Raw genomic sequence first — 26844 nt, forward strand, 5'->3', positions numbered from 1 at the left:
TGTATGTAGTATACCTAGATGAGCTGAAAAAATTAAACTACTACATAGAAAAAAAAGAAGCTAAAGCTACTTATGGGAGTTGAATATCATTTTCCAAGTCAGCGTCCTAAAATTATCCGGGAAAAGGTACTAAGGTCCAAATGTACTAACATATGGAGCACAAAAATTTGTTTTTCCAGTGTAATCCAAGAATAAAATTCTAAATCTCAATTGCTTTTTTTATTCCACGTAAATATAAATGCGCAATTTTAATGCGCAAATACGTTATTGTGTTTGTTTCCCTCTTTAATCTTAAAATTGACCATAGTTGATAATAAAAAAAAAATCTTATAGATAAACTTTAAAAAAAATAAAACTTAATTTTTTTTATAAAGAAAATTAATTGAACGAAAAAAAAAAAATGGTAGATTCTAATACAAAAAAAACCGTAGGAGCAATCTTACAACTAAAAACAAAAGCTGGTCCTCGTGATGAGGGTCTTTGGGTTAATAGATTAAAAGAAGAATACCAAGCTCTAATAAAGGTTATTGATTTTATTTATAAGATTTATAAGATACATATTATTCATCAAAGATGAACATTATTAATACCAGGGGAGATCATTGTTATTTTTTTTTAGATTTTTTATAAAATAATTGGAAATAAAAACAAACAAACTACAACAACTTGTCATCAAACTATAACAGATTACCATTCTATAGAGTTTAAAATTTGCCAAAAAGAAAGCAATAATAAAAGATTAAGGCTATATTTAATACATGCTGTTTATACTGAGTCTGCAAAATTACTAGTTATAAATTAACAAATAGTTGTTAAAAACAAAAACAAAAAAAAGTTTGATAAGATAACAAAGATAAATTTGATAATGACAACAAAATCCTACAACTATTTTTATTATGGTTTCTGGTCTAAATTGGTTTAAACATGCACCTAAACTTTTACCAAAACAAAACTTGATTATTTTAGCTAGTATTCCAGGTTTGTGAATTTTTAATGTATATATCAAAAAATATTGTTTGAATCTTTAGTAATTTCTTGTATTTCATACAGGAGTACAATGTGGTTGTGAAATTGATGCTCATGACAATTTTAAAGATTAGATATTGAATAAAGTTTTGTTAGTGAGGTGATACAGCAATTTTCGCTGAACTTATTAAAAAATAAAAATGCTAACAAATAAGAAACTTAATTCTTTCTTACTTGATTTGAGGGAAGCTAATATATAAAGTATGCATCAAATGTTACCACTTTTGTATGGTTTGCATAATGATTTTTTATTTTCAGAAATATAATAGTTCTGGTTCACAAGCAGAATGCACACATTTCTGTATTTTCTTCACACCCTAACCCACCAATACTCCACTTGAGTATCATTTTTATTTAATAAAATTTGTATCTTCAGTTTAGATAAGAAGTCTAATTTGCCTTGAATCACTTGAACATCTGTTGATATATTCACTGTAGTTAAATATTTGGCATATTTAAATACAGTGGCATATAAGAATATACTTAATATATAACAATACATAAACTACTAAACTACAAATTGTGAAGTTTTAAACTGATGCTAATGTGATGATAGGACATATGTATGATATGTAAATTGTGATTATCTTGATTTAACAAAAGAATTATGCCATAGCATAGCAACATAGCTTTTAAATAACTTTATAATTTAATTGATATTAAAAGCAATATTTATTTATTTACTTTCAAAAAATTCCTATTAAGTAAATTTTTAAATTATTAGAAAATTTGAACAAATTATTAGAAACATCAAACAAATTATTACAGTCTCTTTTCAGAGAATCATGCAAATTGTTAAGGGTTGTCCATAAATTGTATCACAATTTAAGGTTTTTTACTCTTTTTACTCATTTTTTAACTCATACATGACTTGTTACTAAAGAGTTAAAATGTTGTGAAGAGGGAGGAGGGGTTCAAATATGTTCAAAAATTGTGCAATGTAATTTATAGGGTAAGCCTTAAAGACTGTTTTTTTAAAAAAACAATTTGGATTCATTAAATCCAATGTAACTTGTAGAGTTGTTAGTTACTTTTGTTTACTTGAAAGCTTTAGAACTTAATTTTGCATTTTATATCATTATTTAAATAGCTATTTTTGACATATACAATAGCTGTTTTTGCCATTTTAAAAAAATAATCCATGATATGAGTTTATTCCATTTAAATATAAAGTCACACAGCTTGTTTTAACATTTTTTATTAGTTAAAACATTTCAAAATTTAAACACATTAAAAGATTTAAACACATGAATTTTTCTTCAAATTAAAAACGGAATTTTAAAGGTTTTTTAAAGTAAATTAGTTTTTATTATATTTAAATTATAATTTATTATAGAGTATTTTTGTTGTTGTTTATTTATACTGTTTTTATTCAACTTATCTAAATCTGTTTAAAAAAGTTGTTATTAATTTATTTTTAATGGAATAATTTTGAATAATTTTATTTGTAAAATCTAACCTTGAACTAATAAGCAATAGTTTGGTTATCCTTCTTTGATAGTTCAATGGCCGAATTATCAAAGGTTTGCCCAAGAACAACACCAGAAACCACTTTGACATCTACTAAAAAATGTGTTACACCTCATATTCAAGAAACCTTTACCAAAAAAAAAATGTCTTTTTGCAAATTATAGATAAAATCTTGTTTTACACAGATTAGCATAGTCAACCCTGCTCAGCAACTAACAAACTACCTTGAACAAATAAGTTCTAGAATTTAATCAAAATCAGTTTTCTTTAAAAAAAAAAACGATACACAGTTGAAAAATATTAAAAAATTAAAAATTTATATTTGACAAGTATTTTTGTGTCCCTGCAACGTCAGCTACTGTTGAGCATATCTTTTCAGAGTAGATCAATAATACGCCCTCATAGAGCTTGTATGTCTCATTCGTTTCTTGAAACTTTGATGTTTCTTAAATGTTATTAAGACTTATAGGCTACATAGTGATAGTTAATGCTTTTGACTTGTAGCCAATGTTGATAACGAATATCAACATATTTTTAATTAAAGATGGTAATATTAGTTGTTAAGCGTTAAGCACAAAAATATAGAATTAAAAGTTTTAATTCTTTGTTTTTATGTATTTTTATTTTTGGGTTTCATATATATCTCCAAATAGATTTTCTTATTGTCTTTGTCAAATTCTGTGCATAACCTTGGTCTAATTTTTACATGTTTTATTGTCATAACACTTGCTACCTGCAGACTTTTTAATAATTAGCCATGACTTAAGGCTAAAATTTAATTCTTTGGCCTTAAAAAAGTTTATGTTAGTCTTGGTCTTGAAACTCTTGTCATTGGGCTTAAAACTTTAAGTCTTGGTCTAGGAGCATGTGGCTTTGGCCTTACTATTTTGGCCTCTGTTGACATGCACAGTTAAAAAAAAAAGGTTTTATCCAACAAGTTAAGGTTTCTTGAAAGTTCTCAAACATTATGGTTTCTTGAAAGTTCTTAAAGTTTCTTGGACCTTCTGAACAGTTTTAGTGGTTCATGAATGTTTCAGAAGAATTCTAAGTTTTTTAGTATGAATCAAGAACAAATCAGTATAAATCAAGAACTTACAATTCTCAAAAAAACACAAATTTCATATCTTTGTCCTTGTCATAGAAGCAAAGTTTTTGTGGAACAACAGCCATTTTTCATTTGTTTTTGGCAAAATGGGTTAAGGATTCAGGTTAGAAAAACACAATTTCAATCCAAAAACAAAGTGTTTTTTCCCTATTGTAATCGATAAAAACTAGATAATAATTTATGTTATCTAAAAATTTTGGTGGTAAAATGTTTTAAACAATTTATTGTGTCTTAAAATGTAAAATAAGAGATTTTTGTAAAACATGTATTTAAAATGAGTTTATATTTTTTCAGTTTTTATCTGACAATATAGTTAGGCATTACATAATTGTGATCTCTGACAAAAGTTCATTTTTTATTAACTATTATACTATTTCCTCTTACAGCATAGAGTTTAAACCAAACTTAGTGGTACTTACTTTTTTTTTAAAAAAAAAGGTTTTAAAAAATCTCTGAGCATTAAGCAACACATAATCATGTTTTTTTTTTAAAAGAAAAACATAAACTAGTTTCTATTTCTGTCTTTTAGTATGTGCAAACAAATAAAGAGCAAGACAATGACTGGTTTCGATTAGAATCAAATAAAGAAGGTACCAGGTGATCTTTGATTTTTCAGCATTGTTAAAAATTTGTTATGTAAAATTTAATGTAACACTTTTTTTTATGTAAAAATTTTTGTTCGTACTATGGCATTCATTTATTCAATTTATAAAATGCAATAACATTTTAAAAGCAATATGAGTATTTAAAAGCAATATGAGTAAAAAGTATAAATAGTGAATTTATGAAAAGTAATATAGTTTTTAATCACTCTTTTAACAATATTATTATTTTAAAAAATATTAATGTATGAACATTTTGTTTATAGAAAACAATTTATAATATGGAAAAAGAATAGTAAAGATTTTAAAAAATAATGTGTTATAAAATGAAATTTTGGAATAAAAAATTGTTCATGAAGCACAATAGATAAAGACTTAATAGCAAAATCCTGTATTTATTTAACCCTTTTTGTTTGGATGTTACTCTAGACTTTTAGATAATTAAAATCTACATTTAATTTATATTTATAACTTTTAGATTAATGAAATCCACAGCCTGAATAAACTTTATTTTAAATTATCAAAATCCAATAAAATGATTAAACAGTCTGAACAAAAAAGCAACCTGTTCCATGTCCTACTGTTTTGTAGAATTTGCTTTCTACACAAAGACTTCGATAAGTGTACTTCCTTTCATCAATACTATCTAATATCCAGGGATTGACAGCTGTGGGTAGGAATTAATTTTATAATACTTTATGTATTATAAATTTATGCATACATTTACTATTTTTTAAATACTGGCATACTTAAAAATTTAATTTTAACAATTAGAACTCTTTTTTGCTATATATACAGGGTGCGGAAAAAGTTCCCGTACAAAAGTATAATTTAAAAAAATTATCTGTATGGTGTTTTCTTTTAATATATAGTGTGTTGATAGTATTCTTTTGTATTCCTTTGTATTCTTTTAGTATTATTTTGTTTTAAATTAAAGTGTAATTTGTTTCTTGTCTTGTATAGGAACTTTTTGTTGCTTATATTTTTGTACGGGAACTTTTTCTGCACCCTGTTTATATATATATATATATATATATATATATATATATATAATATATATATATATATATATATATATATATATATATATATATATATATATATATATATATATATATATATATATATGCAGTAGTGGTGTAGTGGTAGAGCACTCGCTTCATAAGCGAGAGGTTCCGAGTTTGATTCCTGCCACGTCCCTGGTAGTACTGCGCTCAACTTGTTTCTCCGCACAGTGGCCTTGTTCGTCAAGGTTCGTGTTTCGGAGTTAAAGAGTTGAGAGAGGGTTATAACCACAAGTAGCCTTCTCATCTGTAGTGGCCTTTTCGGCCTTGGGGAGGTGAATTATAAAAAAAATATATATATATAAATTAGTCTTCTCCGTTTGAAATTTAATGCCAGTGCACAAAAAAGCGCTGGCAGGATGGTCATTTTAAATAGCTGGCGCAATTTGAAAAATTTATTTTTTTCTGCTATTTAAATAAAAATAACAAAAAGAATGCTTTGAATAAATACAAGAAAAAATAATAAAAAAAAACTAGTAAAAATAAGCCATTTTTTATAAAAAATGAACAAATGATCAAAAAGGTTTTGTTGCAATTTAAAACAAAACGCTTTTTTTTTTTGGCAAGCACTTTATTAATGCTCTCACCATAAAAAAAAGTGCCAAAAGACTTGAGCTCAAAAGCGCTGTCTAAACAAAGAAGACTGATATATATATATATATATATATATATATATATATATATATATATATATATATATATATATATATATATATATATATATATATATATATAAACTAATTCACTTCCAACAAGTTGGCAAGCAACCACTTTTAAGTTATGAGTTACTAGAATACTAGAAAGCAAATAATAAAAGAGCAAAGAAAGGGTATACTGATAACTTTAAAGTTTGTAGGTTGTATGAGTCCGCAAAAAATGAAGATGGATGAGAGTTTAAAGGTTTTGTTGGTGTGTGAGTAAAAAAACTAGTTGAATAAAAAATTTATAGCATGAAGCAACAGCTACAGTCAAAAGATACAGTTAAGTAGCCTTTGCTGAATGGCAAGGCAAGGGACAATGAGTTTTGGTTGATCGAACTGGAGGCGATAGCTCGCTTTAGCAACAACCATAGTAGTATTTGTAGAAAAAAAATAGATGCAAAACTACAATGATGGGAGTGTTTTCAAGCTTAGCAGATAAAGCAGGTCTAACTACATTTACATTGTGCTTTTGGAAATTTTTTTTCATAAGTGAAAGATTTGTTATCAATATAGGAATATCAACAATACTGCAATAGTGTTTTGTTGAGTTTTGTTAAAGTTAAAATCTACTATCCACTACAAGCCCTAAGCTGTTACAAAAGATGGCTGCTAATTTTAAGCGATCAAAAAGTGAAGACTTTTTGTCAAGTATAAAGTTGAGTTGTTAACAAAATATTTTATATATAAGATTTCCGGGAAGATTGTTATTGTAGAAACAGAAGCAAGCCTTGTTATTGTAGATAAGAACCTCAGAGTACCCTTAAAGTTTTTGGAAATAAAGAAGAGTGGAGGCATTGGAGAATGACTTAAATACTGTGGTTAGAAAGTTATGAATTAATAATCTTTAAATCTTTATATAAAGAAACTAATAATAGAGAGAAAACTAATTGTATGATAGTTGAAAAGGTCAGAATATTTTTTAGAGATTTAAAAATTGGAATCACTTATTTAACACATTAATAATTTAGCAAGAATCAAAGAGAGAAAACTTTTGAAAGACTATGATAGAAGTGATGTCTGGAACCCAAGTTGTATTAGAGTTTAATTGATAATTAACTTTAGTAACAGAGAGTTAGAGGTTTGGATGTCTATCAATTGGCCGACCTGTTTATTTGGAATGGCAGGATGAGTATGGTAATTATTCTTGGGAGATGGAATAAGATCAGACCTATGAATAAGAGATGGAATGCAGGGCTCAAATTAAGTGGTCGTGAGTTGTGATATCTGGAAGTGCTTCTTGTCTTTAAATTTTTAGCTTTTTAAAAGCTGTAAACTCTGTTTTTATCACTAAACTTAATAGCTGTTATTCAATGTAAAATATTTATATTGATCTTCTATTATGATATAAAATCTTATTATAAAACCGTTTTATTACTATTATTTTTATAATTAATAATTTTATTAAAAAATATTATTTAAACTATAATATTTTAATTCATTCTATAAATCATTAGATAAAACTAAAAACTAAAACATACAGTGCCATGTAATATTAAAAAACAACCGCAAATCTCAACAGTCTAAAGGAATTTAGCAGTGACCAAATATTTTAATTAAGAGAAATGCCGAAATAAGAGTTCACCCTGTTACTGGTATCATGTAACCCAGTAATATCTGGCCCATGCCTCGCTGCCTTGTAGGGTTTGCTTTTTTTAACCAAAGAATAGAAGAAGTAAACTCTGTCTTAATCTTTCTCCCCTGCCTTATGGCTCTTGGGTAAATAAAGGCCAGAGATAGTGTCTTCATAGAAATATTCATCTCGAGTCAAATAACTTACTGCCAGACAATCAATATGGTTTTCGATCTACTTGTTCTACGGCTAACTTGCTAACTGCTTTCACTGAAAGATTCTATCAGTCATTATATGGAGGCAGTGAGGCGAGGGCTATTGCAATTGACATATTTAAAGCCTTCATTAGTTTGGCATGCTGATTTTTTTCATAAGCTTGCTTCTTATGTTGTATCTGGGAAAGTTTTGAGATTATCAAATCAATTCTTTCTAACAGCTTTAATTAAGTCATCTGCTTGACTCATCTTTAGCAAAGTCTGATCCTTCTACTGTATCCGTCCCTTCACTCTCTAAAAACTTTTATTCATCTAATTTTTTTTTCCTGCACTACAGTTTTTTAGAACTCTCTCCATTCTTCATGTTTTCCTGCCTGATTTAACCTACAACTTTTCAAGTCTCCTGTTGACAGTTTCCTTGCTCTAACTGTGTACTTTGTTTTTTATTAATTACATATTTATTAGAGGTTATTAAAAGTCAGGTCAGATTATCCTCCTACTAGTAACATGTAACCCAGTACAACCTGTTTCATGTCTTGCTGCCTGGTAGAATACACTTTTTTAGGCAAAGGCTAGGATAAGCCAACTCCTACTTAAAATACCCCCTGCCTTGGGGTTCTTGCTTGAGTAAAGGCTAGAGATGGTGTCTCGATAAAAATATTCTTCTTGGGCAGATGTTAAACGCATCCAGCTACTGTCTTGTAGAAGGCCTCCTGGCATACTTTATCTGTTAACCAACCTCGCACCCCTTTTTTATCCATTAGGCTGGCACACATGTATTTATAGTACATTGTTTCCAGTTTAGAATGTTGAATGCTGGATCATCTTGACTCAAGCCTTGGGGGTTGCTTGTGTCTCTAATTTTATGACTAGGCAACTTATTCTATTATCTCCTAATGAGGGTACAGCTCTAAAACTAAGTTTTATGGTTCTGAGGACATCTGGTAGTCAAGTATCACGAACTCTGTGGTAGCTCTCAGAGAGGCTGGTTCCATTAACAGCTGTAAAATATCAGAGTACTCATAGTGCCATGTTGCGCATGTATGGCATCCCTGTTCATACTTTTAGTGTGCATTGTCGAGGCCGCATTCGGAGCTCTTTGTTACAGCATAGGATTTATTAATAGTAATGAGGTAAATGCTTTGACTATTAAATAGTGTACTGAGTATTATCTATGCTTTAATTCAAGTTCTTTAACAAAGTTAAAAATGACTAAAGTACCAAAAACTATAAAACACAAAGAACTATCATCATCACCAAGTTCTCTAAACCTATCATTTACTAATATTTGTGGTCTTCGAAGTAACTTTTCCTCTTTTAAGTCTTGCAAAGTTTCACCAGACCTACTTGCTTTTTGTGAGGCTAATTTCAGTACAGCTGTCTCATCTTGTGATCTTAGTGTAAATGGTTATCTTCCTTTAATTTGTAAAGACTCCAATAGTCACATGCTTGGCCTGGGCATTTACATTCGTAAGAATTCACCCATTTGCCGGGAAACTAGGTTTTAATCCACAGACTATCCTTTTATGTGCTATTGTTTAGCACCACTTTACTCTATCGCCTATCACTTTGTTTTACATCGCTTTCTTTCATCTCAAGACTGCACTCTTTTTGATGTTATTTCTGAGCAAATTGACCAAGCCCTCTTTCTTTATCCATCAGCCAATATTATTGTTGGTGACTTTAATGCTTGTCACACTAAATGGCTTGGCTCTAGTGTCGGTGACTCTGCAGGCGTTAAGGCTCTCAACTTTTACCTTTCTCAATTATTAACTCAAATAGTCATCTTTCCAACTTGCCTTCCAGACAACCCAATAATTTACATTCTCTCATTCAACTCATGTCTTGTTTCTGATCCTAGTCAGTGCTCAGTTTCTCCACACTCACCCTTAGGTGCTTCTAATACCGGTTTGATCTCTCTAAGACTATTATCTCTTTCTTTATCATCAGAATCCCCCTATCATCATACCTCTTACAACTACCTTAAAGCTGGCTGAACTCTTTCCGTGATTTTCTTCGTGATGGCCCTTGGGTAGAAATCTTTCGTCTTCCTGCTGACAAATGTGCTTTTTAAGCAACTTTTTGGATTCAGGCTGGCATGTAATCTTTTATTCCCTTTTGACAATTCCAGGTCAAGCCTCACTCTTCTCCATGGTTTTCCTCACATTGTGCTGCTGCAATTGCCAATCGAAACCGATACTTCCATATCTGTTTATTACTGCTAGAAACCATTGTAAAAAGGTTTTGTCTAACGCCAAAGCCTGCTATTCTCAGGTCATGAAATCTCAGATTTCATCTAAAAAATTGGGCTCTCCTGACTTCTGGAGAATCTTTAACAGCATCAATAGTAAGGGCAAATCTGTAATCCCACGTCTCTTGTATGGTTCAGATTTTGTCAGACTTTATTTCGCTTAGTGGGCATATTTTTTGAACCAATAGAATTAGTTTGTTCCTAGATTTGGCAGGTTTTTAGAGTTAGTGAATATTCTTTTTATTCTCTCGCACCAAGATGCTTTTGAGAACATTCAAGTTTATGTATGTTTCCATGTATGTCCGTAAAACAAAAAAATTTTTATGGACATACATGAACTAACTTACGTCTTTTTATGACCATGCAAAAAATAATTTGTTTTGATGATTTGACCATGTCTTATGGCATATTTTCAAATTTCAAAAATGCGCCACAAAATCTTACCTAAACTTATTTAAGAAAAAACTTTAAAAAAGATAACAAAATCTTAATGAGTAAGAAAATAAAAAAAAAGTAACCTAACTAAAGCAAAGCTCATCAAACTAAAATTTAATTTACGCATTAAAAAACCATTTCATTCTTTGTTTTAACATATGTATTTTTTTTTTTTCATTTAATATTTTTCAAAGTATTATTTCTCATAAAAAATTCATAATTATATAAACAAAAAAACAACAGTTCATTAATACTTATTTTAAAAAATTCATTAGAAGTGTTTTGTTACTTCATTAAAAAGCATTTCGATAATATAAAAGCATTTAAGATCAAACTTATTTAATTGTAACAGCTTTCTTAGACATTTGTCTTTTTTTTTCAATGAAATTTTGTTTATCCTTTTATTTGTATTAGTTTTAATTATTCTTATATTAAAAATTGCTAAAGAGAATGTCATCGTTTATAAAAACAAAACAATTTTTTATTTTTTAATAACGTTCATTATAAAAATGCACACTTGAACAAAATTTATATACAACTGTCAATTGTATTTAAAAAAAAAAACATCAGTAAATTGTTACTTTATTTAAAAGCGTTTCGCTTATATAAAAACATTTGTTAAGAAGTTTTGATGTAATTTATTTCACTTTTTTAGAATATTTTCTATTTAGCGCTTTTTTGAAATAGGTGCGGTTAAATCATCATAGCAAAAATTAATTTGCCTGGTCATATAAAGACGTGCGATCGCACGTCTTCCTGTGATAGACTGAATTGAGTCAAAATTACATTGATGTCTCAAGGGGGTAACTTTTTTGCTTTTTCTAATGCTGAAGTCCATAATTCACGTTAGATGCTTGACAAAGTTATATTTAAAGATTATCTTCTTGTGCCTAATTAAAAATATATTTATGTTGTTCATCAAAATATGTTATTGTGAGAAGTTTCTTTATTAACCTTTTTTTCCGCTGTAAACTTGGATTTGAAATTTTATACTCTAATGCAGCTGCTCGTACTTATAAGCTCCCAGATTCAACGGCCATCACAGCCACTTTTATTGTATGAGCATCAGGCTTCAATCGACATGTCACTCGCTTATACTTTCTTGGCATCTGAAAAAGTCTTACACATATTACTATTTCCGTTATTAAAAAATTATGATTTTTTAAATTGCATTAACTAAATCCAGATTAAGACTAAGATTAATGAAAACAAAATAGCACCACAATGAGACTAATAGAGAACAATGAGATTAGTTTGAAAATAATGCTTATAATGAGATTAAATTTAAAAAGGGTTATAGTGAAGACCTAAAAAAAAAAATTTTTTACCGAATTTAAAATATGCTAAAATTATTTGTCAATAAAACAATACTTACTGTGAAAAACGTCTTAATTAATCAGGGTAAAATTTCAAGACAAAGAAGTCCTATATAATTATATTTTGTTCTCAAAAAAATATATCGTACACCCAGATCAAGGGTGCCACAAGTCTAAAATTATGGATATTGAGTTATGAATGTCATTTGATAGTATATTATGTGTTGTACATGGTGACAAAATACCACAAGTCTAAAATGAATGTTTACAAAATGACAGATACAAATGGCACTCTTAGTCGGAAAAAATATTAAAAAATTAAAACTTCAACCCTGATTTTCTCACTTTGACACTTTTTGACTTGTGGCACCCTTGATTTGGGTGTACGATATATATATATATATATATATTTATAATATATTTTGTTTTTGGAAAATGAAAATAAAAAACAAACACTAACATAAAGTAAACATTGAAATCTTATCATAAACATAAACAGAATTTTTATGTTCACTTGCCTTTTTACATGAAAATTAATTATAAAAATGTAGTAAATTAAAAAAAGTAATAAAATTGAACAGTGTCTTATTTAACCCCAGGTCTGCTTTCCCAAGTCACCCTTTCACTAGTAGGTGTCAGAAAATCTTTACTTTATGTAGTTCTCTTAACCACATGCTAATCATACTTTTTCAGCTATTAAATTAGACATTGTGATTAATTAAAAACTATGAAGCGTAGATGTTGGAGAAAAAAAAAAGGTCGTTTGCAAATCCAAGTTCATATAGATTCTTTTAATTATTTCAACTTTTTGGCTAAGTTTGCGCTTCTTTGTAACTATGGTTGGTTAAATTGTAATCTGGTTATAGTTAAAAAAATAAAAGTAAAATTGTTTTGTTTTTGTTGATCTTTTTTTTATTTACTTTTAAAAAAAAATAAGGTTTTTTTTTTTTGCTTAACAACTTTATAAGTTAAAATAAAATTTTTAAGGATAAATATTTTTAAAATAAAATTAAGAAAATAATACAAATACAAAAGAACCTTTTCTTATATAAAACAATGATATATGTACATAACCATGAGCGAGATCTCTTCTCGTTCTCGTTTCTCGTGAGAAATGGGACTTCTCGTGAGAAACGAGAAATAGAAAATTCTCGCGAGAAGTAAAATGAGACTTAAATACTATATTATTTTTCAAATTAAAAATTATCATAATTTACAAAATGCTTAATAATTTGTTTTTTTAATTAATTAATATTTTGACGTGATTTTAATAAACGCAATTAAAAATTTAAATTGTTTTTGACAAAAACAAATTAAATTTTTTAAAAGTTTAATTTGTTTTTGTCAAAAAACTTGTTTAAACATAGCGGTCGAATTTATAACCTCAAAATTATTAGTTCTTTATTTTTAATTAGATTTTTTAATTAAATGTTTTAAAAAATCTAATTGAAAAATTTTAATTAGATTTAAATATTTTTAATTAGATATTAAAACTTTTTGTATAAAATGGTGCACTTTCAACTCAATTTCATTAGTTTACCAGTGGAATTCAACTTGACACATATTGTTCATATTAAAAAGAAATATTCTTGCCTCATTTCAACGATCAAAGATGTCACCAAAAAAAAACAAAATCTGGAGATTTTTTAAAAAACAAGTGACGGTGCTGAATGCAAGGCGTGCAAAAAGTCTTTGAAAACAAAAGATGGAAACACAAGCGGACTTCATCGTCACCTCGAAAAAAAACACACCCAAGATTACGTTGAGTATTCTGAAAAAACTGACGACTCTCTTCTTCCTCCTCCTAAGAAGAAAGTTCAAGAAAAGTTCAAGCTGGAATGAAGAGCATAATAAGGGAGATTACGCCAAATCTAAAAAGTGCTGCATTTACTTCTGACCTTTGAACTTCTAGAGCTTGGACTTTTTGGACTTCTTGGACTTTTCATGCTATTGGCGAAAATTGGAGACTACATCACTGGACACCCCATGTCCAACAGTTCCCAGGCAGACACACAGGTATCTTAATTGAAGGAAAGCTGGATTCTTTCTTAGAAGAACTAAATTTGCCTGCTGATTTACCAATGTACTGCGTGAACGACCAGGCAAGAAACATGAAACTTGCAGTCAAATTGTCAAAGCGCCTTGACCAATATTTGTGCAACAATCATACTTTGCAATGTGCAGTTCGAGACTCATTTGGAATGACTGCTGGAATGGTTGATGCGTTGCAATTATGCAAAGATTTGGCTTCTATAACTCACTAGTCAACAGTTGCAGCTGAATTGCTTGAATCAAAATCAGGCGCTCAAGGAATCAATTTTAGACAGTTACGCCAATCTGTTGACACAAGATGGAATAGTGAACTGGATTGCATGGCTTCTGTCCTACATCTAAAGAGTGCAATTATCAGCTTATGTGCAAATGAAGATATTTTTTCAGCAGTAGAAATTCTGGCACCACTTTAAGATGCTACAGAAACGTGGTCGGCTGAGTCTGTTCCAACAATTAACATTGGCGCTGATTCTCTTTATTCAATCCATGACAAAATTGATCAATTTATTGAGACGGATGGAAAAAATGGCTGCAGTGCCTTGTATGCAAAAAACTTGAAACATTGAGAAAAGATTTCCTCTTTGTCACACGGGAAATTTATTGAGTGCTGCAGCAAACTACTTAAATCCTGCTTTAAAGGGACTTCACTTGAAGCTCTTCAAAAAATTTCAAACAACAAAAGAATGGTTAGTCTCACAGGTTAAGTATAATGTTGAGTGCCAACCTGTTGCCAGAGTCCTTTCAGCAGATTTGTCCCCTAATTCAAAACTGAAGCGCAAGTTAAACGTCAGACTTGAAACACAAGAGCCAACATCTGAACTGAATCCTATTTTGAGCGAAATGTGCCAGTATGAATATCTCCCTGATGCCAAAAAAGACTTTCCGATTCTTGATTGGTGGAAATTGCATTCAAATACATTGCCACAACTCTTTTCATTAGCTAGACAAATTTTAGCTATTCCAGCAAGTTCCACTAAATCAGAGAGAGTTTTTAGCTCAGGTGGAAATGTCGTCCGATCATCCAGACACAACTTACACCCAGGAAAAGTAGAACAAATCATTTTAATTAGAGAAAACATAGTCTTGTTGGAAAAGTTTGGCAAAAAAATTCTGAATTAATATTTGAAAATGTTGTTTACATTTGACAAATGTCATTTGTGTCTATTTGTCAAAACCATGTTTACATTTTTTTTTTTTTTTACTTGGATTTTAATAAATTTGTTTTCAAAAATTGTTAAATTTCTCGTAGTACTATCTTCTCATCTCGTAGTACTATAGAAGTACTATCTTCTCATCTCGGTCTCGTCTCGGTTTTAAAAAACCTAGTCTTGCTCATGGTTATATGTACATTGTTCTTGTTATGGATTTTATTGTAACTTTTTCAATTGAATAGACCTAAGTAGTAACTGACAATGGCCCAGACTCCAGTCCTGTCTAATTTTGGCTTTGTTTCACACTTATCTCCAGGTTAATCTACTTTTAAATACACTTTTCTTAGGAACTTGTTAGATGGGCTATATCTACACTTAAAAATAATTTTTAGTTTTCGAAAGCTAATTTCATTTTATATATAACATATTTTGGAGCATAAAAAGATTTTTTTGTTTTACATACAACATATTTTGGAGATAAAAAGATATTTTCCTTTTTTTATAACATATTTTGGAGAATAAAAAGATTTTTTTGTTTTATAGAGTAAAACAGGGTATGAAATAAATAATGAAATAGCGGTTAGAATGAAATAGTTATGACAATGTTTATTCTTTTACTCTCAATTTTACTGTCTTTGACTTTTACTGTCTGCTTTTATTAAACGATTCTAATGAATGAATGAAAAATGCTAGTAACTCCCTTGTTAAATGCGGTTTTTATTAATTAATTAAGTCTCAAGTGACCAAGCTATCTCTATAAATTTTGTGCATAAATTTCAAATGGTTTATTGTTAAATCTATTTTAATATAAAATATGCCTTGAAACAACTTGCATGCAAAGAAAAAAGAAAAACTATACACAGAAGAGCAAGTTGCCCTTGCGGTGGTTAAAGTACAAAGCGGTGAATTTTCACTTAACAAATCTGCTAAATCATTCAGCATACCAGTAGTAACTTTTCACAGGCGTGTCCACGGCATAGGTGAAACAATTGTCAGTGGTTCAAGCACGAGAAAACAATTTGAATCAGTTTTAGTAGATACATCAAATTATCCAATTGGGGCTTTGGTAGAACTTACAATAATGTCATCACACTAGTTACCGACTATTTGCAACACCAAGGTTAATCTCATTTTTTTTCCTAATGGTACACCAGGAAAAGATTGGTATAACCTTTTTATAAACCGGTGGAGTCATAGATTGAGCATCAGAGCCATAGGCAATATTTCATCACTCAGAGCCGCTTCTTGCATGCAAGAAATAGTAGTAAAGTATTTCAACACACTGCAAAGAGAGTTCAATATAGTAGGTATTAACGAAAACACTCCATGTCATTTGTGGAATTTTGATGAAATTGGCTTCTCTGGCGATCAAGGTAAGCAAAGTACAGATTGCCAGCGTGGTGCAAAATGACCATTGAAATTGGTTGGCAACAATGAAAAAATCCATTATACAGTTGGAAATTGCATTAATGCTGCTGGTAATCATCTTGCTCCATACATTATTTTTAAATCAAAAAAATATTTGTACAGAGATTGGTGTTTAAGTGGTCCAGATAATGCCATATACATTATATTTCCATTCTTAATGGATAAAAGATAAGTGATTTGTGCAGTGACTCACTAATGTGTATGTTCCCGCCATTAAGAAAATTCCAGGTAATTAGTTCAATCTAATTTTAATTATCTAATTTTATATTTACAAAAGATTACATTAATCTAATTATAGTTATCTAATTTTAGATAACTAAGCATCAGCTCCAAGTTCACCTCAAAAGTCACCCTGTCTGCACACAACCTTTTATATTGTAGTAACTCTGGCTATTCAAAAGGAAATTCACAAAGAGATTAAAAAACAACTGTAATCAGTTCACTTGCAGCAGTTTTGCAACAAATGTTTCGTATCCAACATGTTGACACACAAAACAAGAAAAAATTTAGATCTGCTAAGATTTGAAGGGGAGTGTCTCAAACCTGAAATACTTGAAAGGTTAAAAGATTTTAATAGCAAAAATCTACCAAAACAAGCTAAAAAATAACGTAAGCTTAACTCTAATGGCAAACATGCATACCAAAGCGATACATAAAAGGCGCTGAGTTTTATTGCACCAAAAAGTGCCGCACAACTAAAAACTCAACTCAACCTCTAGTACCTCAAAATTACTCAACATCATCACAAGAATAAAAAAGTTTATTTTATTTAATTGTTTTTTTAATTGTAATTATTGATTACTTTTTGTTTTTTAATGAGTGTCGTTTTAATGTCATTTTAATTACACATATATTTGCGTATTTCATTCTCCTCGAATGTCAGAAGATAAAGTTTCATAAAAAACTTAAAAAATAATTATTTGATTTTTATATATTTAAATGCAGCTCAATATTCTCTACATCTTTGAAAAAAAATTTGAAAATTTTTTTTTCGTAAAAAATGAATAATTGAAATCTTTAACTATTCCATTTGAACCCATTTTACACCATGCTTTAGTTAGTTGAACTCTATACAACATATTGTAGAGATGAACTCTATACAACATATTGTAGAGATGAACTCTATACAACATATTGTAGAGATGAACTCTATACAACATATTGTAGAGATAAACTCTATACAACATATTGTAGAGATAAAAAGATTTCAAGAGCGATGACTAAAGTTAGTAGTTCCAAAATTTCTTACATAAAAAAATGCATATTTCTTTAGGAAGCCATTGTTTAATTAAAATTTTTATAATTTTTAGATGGTGGGGGAAGTGTTGGCATATTCATAATCTCTTGAAATACGAGTTTGATGTAGAGTTTGATGTAAGTTAGTTTCATATGTGCTAAATTTATAAAATGTTTTACAAATACATTAAATTCAATGGTGTAATACTGCAAAGGGAATTTACAAAAAAGTTGCAGTCAATGATCAACCAGTACTGTTCACTATCCTATACGGTCATCAGGCGACCAGACAATTAATTACAACATTGTAATAATGAATTTGTATAATGTACAAGAATATTTGTTATGATTATTTTAACACATTTTTAAAAAGCTTTATTTCATTCATACACAACATTGCAAACAAGTTTTTTGCCATTAAAAAAATTTTATGAAGTTAGTTTTTTCTAAACGGAATAAAAAAAAGGCAACCAAGTTATGTTTGTTCATAAATTAAAATGAGACTGAAATATTTTGTTTTCAAATTGACAAACAAAATTTTATACATTGATGATATTGATTTTTTTTTAATTCTTATAAGAAATGTTGTATTTTAAACAGAAATTAAAAACAGTTTCATTTAGTATTAATTAATGATCAAGATCAAACAAAACAAAAAACTTATATATAAAAAATCTTTACTAATATTATTTTTTTCCTGCATTTAAACACAAATATAGGCTGATGATTAGCCAATCCCATAATTTTTTTTCGACTACCAATTTTCATGCGGAGTAGCTAATGTGTAGTGTAGAAGTCATATTTATATGAAATATTTTTTTATTTTTTCTTAATTGAAGTATTCACTCCGATTGTTCGAGTTCGAGTTTATGATTTTGGACTAAATTGTTCTAAATTTAGTCTAAAATCATAAAAAGTTACGCTTTTTATGATTTTGGACTAAATTGTTCTAAATTTAGTCTAAAATCATAAAAAGTTACGCTTTTTATGATTTTGGACTAAATTTAGAGCAATTTCCAAGCATTGCCGTGAATAGATGTCAAATCCAGTTAATTTGTTCAACGATATTTTCTTTAGTTGTTCCTGTGCCAAAAAAAACACTGTGCTTATTAATTAAAGAAATATGTTGTGCCTATCTTTCACTGATTACAATAGATAAATTAACACTTTGGCTACTGTAAAGTGATTTTTTGTTGATCTTTAAGCTTTTTTTCAGTCATACAACAAATCTTATGATTTTTACCTCATTTTTGTATCAAATGAAATTTTTTTTAAAAGTACTGCTACTGGAGTCTTGGATCAAACAAATCTAAATCCAAAATGGTTTCTTTAAATAATTGGGTAAAGAACTTTTAATCTTCTGTTGTAAACTAAACTAGATCAAAACGTAATTATGTGATTCAAAAATATGTATACACATTTTTTCTGTGGTTATTTTAGGTGCTCCAAGAACCACAGATCAGTGAAGGATCCAGCATTTGGTGTTTGAGATAGCTAACAGACATGGCGCAAACTCCAAACATTTGTATGTTTATACTTATGTCAAATAATGAGGCTTTGCAAAATATTGTGATGATTGGAGGCAGGGAACAAAAAAACCCAAAATTTCATCCCCCCTGCCCCAAACGTGAGAGCAACAAGTTGGTAAAATAATTTTTTTGCTATTCTTAACTAAGTTTATATTCATCTATAAATTTTAAGTATTATAGTATTATGTCTCAGCCTACATAAATTATGACCATATAAAGTTTAAACCCCAAATTTTATATGGTCATAATTTTTGAACGCTTAGAGATTGTTAAACAATATTTAAAATTTATAGATGAATATAAATTTAGTTGAGAATAGCAATAAAATTATTTTATCAATTCTCTCACATTTGGGGCAGCGGAGATAATATTTTACGGCTTTTTTGTTCGCAGCCTCCAATCATTGCAACTTTTTAAAAAGCATAATTATTTGACATAAGTATAAACATACAAATGTTTGGATTTTGCTCTATGTTATCTCAAAAAACAAAAAATGCTGGATCCGTTACTGCCACAGATCTCTTGTTTCTGAAATTTAACAAAATAACAATTAAAATGATTTAAATGTTCATAATGTTAACGAGAACGTGTAACACGCTCTTCATCAGCCAGTGACTTTATATTCGCTTTCAGTATATTTGTCTAATCATTTTTTTAGTGTTTTCTCTTATGTTGATAGCACTATAGACGGAGGAAGACGATTCCAAACAGTGGCTATTCTATTAAGAATAAATTATCTCTTACTGGACAACATTCGATCTTTAGTTTTTTTTGAATTGAATGGGATTTCTTCTGTATGCAGATTGTTCCATTAACTCATGAGGTTTTACTATTATTTTTGATGTAGATATAGACCATTTAACTTCTATGAAAGCGTGAACAATTTTGAAGCACTCTATTAAATCTCCTTGTAATATTAAATTACAAGTCCCTGTTGTAATATTAAACCTTTTTAATCGTTATTCATAACTTAAATGTCAGAGGCTGCTTGTTCGAGTAGCTCTTCTTTATACTTTTTTAAGAGCTGCTATATCGTATTTCTTTGATGGATTCCAGATTGGTGCTGCATATTCAAGAAGCGGTCGAACAAAGGCTTTATACGATATTTCAGCAATTGAGGTGGTGTAGAATTCAAATGTGTGTTTAATTAAACCAAGCATTCTGTTAGCTTTGTTGGCATAGTAATTGATGTTGGCTGTATTTTCCATCAGTAAATGTCATAACGCCTAGATCTTTTTCTCAATCAGATCCTTCAATTCGAATTCTTATTTTTTGAATAAATTTTTTGAATTTGAATCTATATCATTTTGTAATTCGTTTCTTAGGATTTCAATTTCGTCCAGCTCAGCAATAGTTTTACTACTGTTCTGGTATATTTTTATTACTTGGTTTTACAAGGAAGGTCATTTATGAATATTGTGAATAAATTGCGGTCCAATTACTGATTCTGGAGTCCACTACTGATTGGACTCGAGTCAGACTGGTTTTCACCAAGTATAACTCGTTGTCTATTACTTAAGAAAGATTTTATCCATGCAGCAAATTTATTAATAAAACTGTACGATTTAACTTTATGGATAATGTATTCATGTGATACCGTGTCGAATGCTTTTGCGAAATCAGTAAGTAGGGCGTTGACTGGATGTTTGTTATATAAAGCTGTACTAACAAAGTCTTGACACTCTAGCAAATTTGTGAAATAGTTCTTTTTTGGCACAAAACCATGTTGCAATGTGATAAGATTATTTGTTATTAGATGTTTCATCATGGAGTCACGAATTATACTTTCCATTAATTTACTTATGACTGATGTGAGCTATATTGGCCTGTAATTACTTGCGATAAGTCGACTTCCGCTTTTGTGTAGTGGAGTAACATTTGCCTGGTTCAATTGCCTCGGTAATGAACTTAAATTGAAGCTTTTCATGAAAATTATTTTTAGTGGAATACAAAATGATATTGCACATTTTTTTAAAACGTACGGGCTTATGCCATCAATTCCGATCGATTTGTAAATATTTAAATTTTCAAGTTTCTGTAATATTGTGGTTTCACAAAAAAGAAGATCTGCGTTATCGTTTGCTTGAGTTAAGGATTGGTTCTCAAATTCAGGAAGCTCATTGCTAATATTATTTATGAATACTGGTTGAAAGTGTTTGTTAAATATATTAGCTATTGTTGTTTTGTTGCTGATGATATTGCTTTGTTTGCCTTGTATTAAAGTGACACTTGAGTTTAATTTTAGTTTCAATTTAACATACGAAAAGAAGTTTTTAGGTTCATTTTTTATCTTAATTAATTAATGACAACTCGAATTGCAATTTCTTATTCTTTATATGGTGAGATAATTTTTTGCAAATCTTTTGATATTCTTTTTTTTTTTTTTTTAAATTATGCTGTTTATTGTTGTGTTTGTCATCTTAAATACTTTTCGAAATTTGTTCCATGCACGATGTTTGTCCCGCACAAGTTTTTTTGTATATAAATCAAACCACTTTGGTCTGTTTATTTTTTGCTTGTTTAGTGTTTTAATAGGAATATATAATCGACATGCTTCTTTGTATATTGATAAGAATGATTCGTAACAAAGTTGAATACAATCGCAGGGTTCGAGTAGTTGTGACCAATTTATGCTATCTGTATATAGTCTTGGATTCTCGTAATCACCTTTAGCGTAATTGTGATGGTGGTTAGAGAAACGATGAAAAGATTGATTATTTTAGGTCTTATATTCCCATATTATACTACAGTGTCCATGTGTAATGTTGCCAAGCTTTATATACATATAAATTTTCAGCTTAAGACAAATATCTCCAGAAAATATGTAAAAAAATAATTTTTAAATGTACTTTTAAGGTTCAGAGTTTGCATTTAGGTATCAGATCAAAATTCAAATTATAAGAACCATTCAATAGCGAGAAAGCAGTTGCCATAGCTAACTCCTTGAATCCACTCTTCTTCTTTTTTAATAATTCTTTACAAAAACTCTTTTTTTGAGGTAGCTTCTGAAGCTTATCCAAACTCATCACACGCTCTACATTATCTTGAAAAAAATTTACTGTAAGCACAGCAAAATTGAATTTTTTATTACAAAATATTTTTCTTAAAAAAAGAAATACGTTTCTTGTTTTAAGAAATAAATATCCTACCCTGCAATTTGTTTTTAAAAACAAGAAATTTTTTTCTAGTTTTCAGAAATAAGTTTCTTAAACTATGATCAATAGATTTAAGATTTTGCTATGAGTTCAGATGAGTTGTTAGCGAACTTAAAAGATTTTAAATTTTTTTGAATTCATTGTATCCAAAAAGTCTGAGTGAGTCTCATCTGTATGCATTTTTTTAAACTATGACCTAGAATATCTAAAACTAACCAGTAGTCTAGTGAAAGTTACTACTCAAGACCTAGTGGCTGGTCTTTATCAACAAAAACTGCTTACAGAAGGATTTCAACTTTGGTTCTATCCGTTGTTACATCTCTTTGGGCCTCCGTTTGTTTTTGAATACATAATTTTTTACCATTTTTATATTGTGATTTCGGTCAAAAGATGCTAACACCAGCACCAAACACTTTATGGTTTTACCATTATTTGAGTTTCACCTCTGAAGCAGGCTCGTTATAGATCTACCAATAGTCTTGTTGATCTTATAGGTTTAAATAAAAAATAATGAAATGTAGATAAAATAAGATTTAAAATGACATTAAAACTTATTACATTTAATTTTGACAAGATAAAATCAAAGTGCTATTTCTATCGATTTCATTTTTATTAAATTTCTACTGATTTTAAGAAAAGTCTGTCATTGGAAAAAAAAATTGCTTTAGAGTTTTTTTTTTTTTGAATTTTACTCATTTTAAACCATTTTGAAAGCCATTGATTTTAAACAATTTCTTACTTTATGACATAAATTATAAAAAATGACTAAAATATCAAAACTTATGAAATTAAGTTTTGTTTTAAAAATTGCAGAATCAGAAAAGTCGCAGGTCAAAAACCGCGATGCCCTGGAAAGAGAAATGTAGTCAGCCATTCTATTGATCTTTTTGAGTATTTTATTTCTCAGAATAAAAACCTGCCTGGTTTTAGAGTAATGCAATTTTCACCTTATGGTCTGATTTTTTCCCGCATTTGCATGTATTTTTTACAAATATATGCAGATGTAAATAATTTTAAAATTAGAAATTTATACATTTTGTTTTTGCAAAAAGGTATTTTAAAGTGAAGCAGTTTTATCTTTACCTTACTATTTTTTAACCTTTTATGGTTTTATGATATAAATAGTTTATTCGCCGGCTTAACAGATTTACGGCTACGGCTATATGAAGCTCTCCGACATGATGGCAGGTGGTTATCAAGAATAATGGTCGGCCAGGAAACTTAGCTAATCTTGTACAAACCTCTTTTAAATTGTCAGGGCTTGAAGTGAGTGAACTGTATGAGATCAAAAGCATCTAACAAATTTCTAATTGCTATGTATTGGGCCTCAACTCTATTGTGTTTAAAAACCACGTTTTTTTAAATTTCATAACGAATTTGTGCGTTTTTAAAATACCACCAGTTAACAAAAATAATAGTATTAAAAATATTTACCTAATTATATACATATTTCTTTAATTAATAAGCACAGTGTTGTTTTTTTGGCACAGGAACACGTAAAGAAAATATCGTTGAACAAATTAACTGGATTTGACATCTATTCGTGGCAATGCTTGGAAATTGCCCTAAATTTATAGAAAACCTTTCTATTATTTGCAGTGACGTTATTATATAGTTAAAGATTTGTAAATTTCTACTCGCGCCGATTGTTTGAAAATGCCCTTGAAAACTCAAAAAATGTAAACATTTTAAACTTTAAAAGAGTGACTCGCGTATAAATAGTCATCCAAAATAAAAAATTAAAAAATGTCATAAAGAAAACAATACCTTTGGAATATTTTATGACACTCCGCTTATTAAAATTTGTTCATGAGGGTTAAAATAGGATGGGCTACTGATGATTGACCTAAATAATTCGTTGAGAGTGTGAAAAAACTGCCAACAAAATAACTAAAAACCGATAAACGTGGGCGATTCAAGTAAGACATTACTTTGGTCGAATGGTCGATTCGACATAAACCAATCATAAAAAATTTTACCACTGAAATGTATTTAGATTCCTGTTACATATCCTAGCACAGCACCAGAAATAGCCATTCCTGAACTGGATGGTAAAACTGCGAAAATGTACAGGTAATTACTTGATATAGTAATAATACAGTACTTGATATAGTAATAATACAGGTAATATCTTGATATAAATAAATATTTTACGTTTTAATTTGAAAGTTTCTTTTTACTTAAGTCTTTTTATTTCATACTAAGTACTTATAACAAGCTTACGGTAAGATATAGTTAAATATTTAGTAAAATTTATTGTTATTAATACTATTTTATTGTGCTAACTATTGTTTTATGTGTAAAATTTAATTTTTAGGGGCGGTAAGATTTGCTTAACCGATCACTTTAAGCCATTATGGGCAAGAAATGTTCCAAAATTTGGAATTGCACATGCTATGGCATTAGGGGTAAAAATAAATATTTGTTTCAAAGAAATTTTTTCGCAATTTTCTTTATATGTGTGTATGCATATATTATATGTTTGTATGCATATATATATATATATATATATATATATATATATATATATATATATATATATATATATATATATTTATATATTTCCCACATTTTTTAAAATAGCTAGGTCCATGGCTTGCTGTGGAGATTCCTGATCTTATAGAGAAAGGACTTATCGTTCATAAAGATGACAAATCCTAAATATATTTAAATATAAAATATGCAATTATATTTTAATTCAATTTTGTTTGCAAACTTCAAGAGTCGCGGCGCCGCCCTTCATTTATATCCAATGGTTTGGCAATTATGGAAAATTTTTTAACTTAAACCTACAAAAAAATTATTTTAAAAGGTTGTTTTGAATCCTCTTTCAACAGAAAAGCAGAAAAATCGAGAAGAATAAGAACAGCAACATTGTATCGCTATTTTTAATGAGTTGTTTTTTTTCTTTTTATTTGTTTTTTTGTTTGTTTTGTCTAAAATTCGTTTTAACTAATCTAAAAATTTACAAAATATCGGAAACATGTTACTCTTTTACATTTAGAAAAATTACTGAACCTACAAGTTTTAAAGATAGCAAAAATCTTTAATCACGAAAAATATTATATTAGCAATAAATATTAAATAAGCAACCATATAGAATTATATAATTTTAATAGAAAATATAAATTGACACATTTCCGTTCGTTATGTAAAAATTTATTTTTAATTTTTTTTTTTTATTAGTTTAAAAAAAATCAGTGTTTCACTGGAAATCAAAGTATTCCACTGGAAACAAACTTAGGACTTTTTTTTGTGTGTGTGTGTGTGTCAAAAATGTTTGTCAAACTTTATTGTTTGACTATAATCAGGAGGCAAAGACAATTGACGGATATAAATTGAAATCAATGGACTGCTATTCTTTTTAAGGTGGTAGACCACTAATAAACTCAAACCCTTCAAAAATTACATTTTAGAATTTATTTACTTAAAAAAATGTTATTACTTATATTTCAATAACAAAATAATTTTTTATTTTAATTTTATGGTTTGGGAAATTTGGTCCTAGAAACCCCAAAATAGGGTCATTACGTAGCGGTGAATATCTCAAAAACTTTTGATGCTATCGACCTGAAATTTTTTAAACTTCCTTATAATAAAAATATGCAGATCCTTTACTAATATCAAAAAAAAAAAATTAACAGATTTTTTTTAAGACAAAAAACTTTTAAAGAAAAAAAAAAAGTGTTTTTGACCATTTTTGGACATTAAAATCTTTTTTTCTGATTATCACAATGTAATAAAAGTAGGAGGGAGATCCATGACGACAAAAAGAACAACTCCTAAAAATTGGTCGATAAAATTGTAAGATATTTACCGCAAAGTCTTGAATTTGAAAGGACTTTAAAAAACACGTTTAAACAAAAAAAAGCGTAACATCTTTCAGATAAATGTAAAAAACTCACTTAAAAAGCCTGTTGGCAAATGTTATCTTATTATAAAAGTGTTGTGGAGTAGAAGTTAAGTAAAAATATTGATAATATTGTTAGATTGAACATACATGCTTCTCTTTAAACTTTACGTATTTTGATGAACCCTTGCGTGTATTCCAATACTCATAAGATTTGTACTTTTTAGATAGTATACGATAATAAATACACTTTATATTTGTTTTGCTAATAATAGTTACAAATCCATTAAGTGAAGAGTAACCTCTTTTTTGCCGTGCCGCATCACCTGAGATGTCCTCATTGACTACTGTATGCTCGTCATTGTTTTTTTTTTTCAAACTTATTTTCCGTACTTCTTCAGCTGATGTATTCATGCTAGCTCCAGCTATGTAATTGTAATAGCTGGTAATTTCTTCACAAAACGAGTTGAAACATGGCCTACTTTTATCATACGGCCTGATTTGTTGCATTTTCCGTAAATAAGTAAGAGGCCAGTTTTTTTACGGCAAATGTTTATTTTATTAAAATGGTTGAGGAATACTTGAGATTATCATCATGTAATTACATTATGCTATACAATATTTTTCGCTAACTGATTCCCTGTTTCAGTATATTCCAATAACATATGAAATACTGAAATAGGCTTTC

At 28.9% G+C, this 26844-nt stretch overlaps 1 protein-coding gene across 1 annotated transcript; it reads left to right on the top strand.

The window, feature by feature from the left end:
- The first annotated feature begins 250 nt into the window (after positions 1-250).
- LOC100199602 (ubiquitin-fold modifier-conjugating enzyme 1) lies at positions 251-25003 on the top strand. Its single transcript, XM_065788901.1, has 6 exons — positions 251-523; positions 4131-4198; positions 17697-17760; positions 24303-24379; positions 24624-24714; positions 24890-25003. Exons 1-6 carry the CDS (start codon positions 401-403, stop codon positions 24965-24967), a joined length of 501 nt encoding a protein of 166 aa, XP_065644973.1. The 5' UTR covers positions 251-400; the 3' UTR covers positions 24968-25003.
- Positions 25004-26844: the final 1841 nt, after the last annotated feature.

The sequence above is a fragment of the Hydra vulgaris genome, chromosome 01 (genome assembly GCF_038396675.1).
Source record: "Hydra vulgaris chromosome 01, alternate assembly HydraT2T_AEP".
Classification (NCBI taxonomy): domain Eukaryota; kingdom Metazoa; phylum Cnidaria; class Hydrozoa; order Anthoathecata; family Hydridae; genus Hydra; species Hydra vulgaris.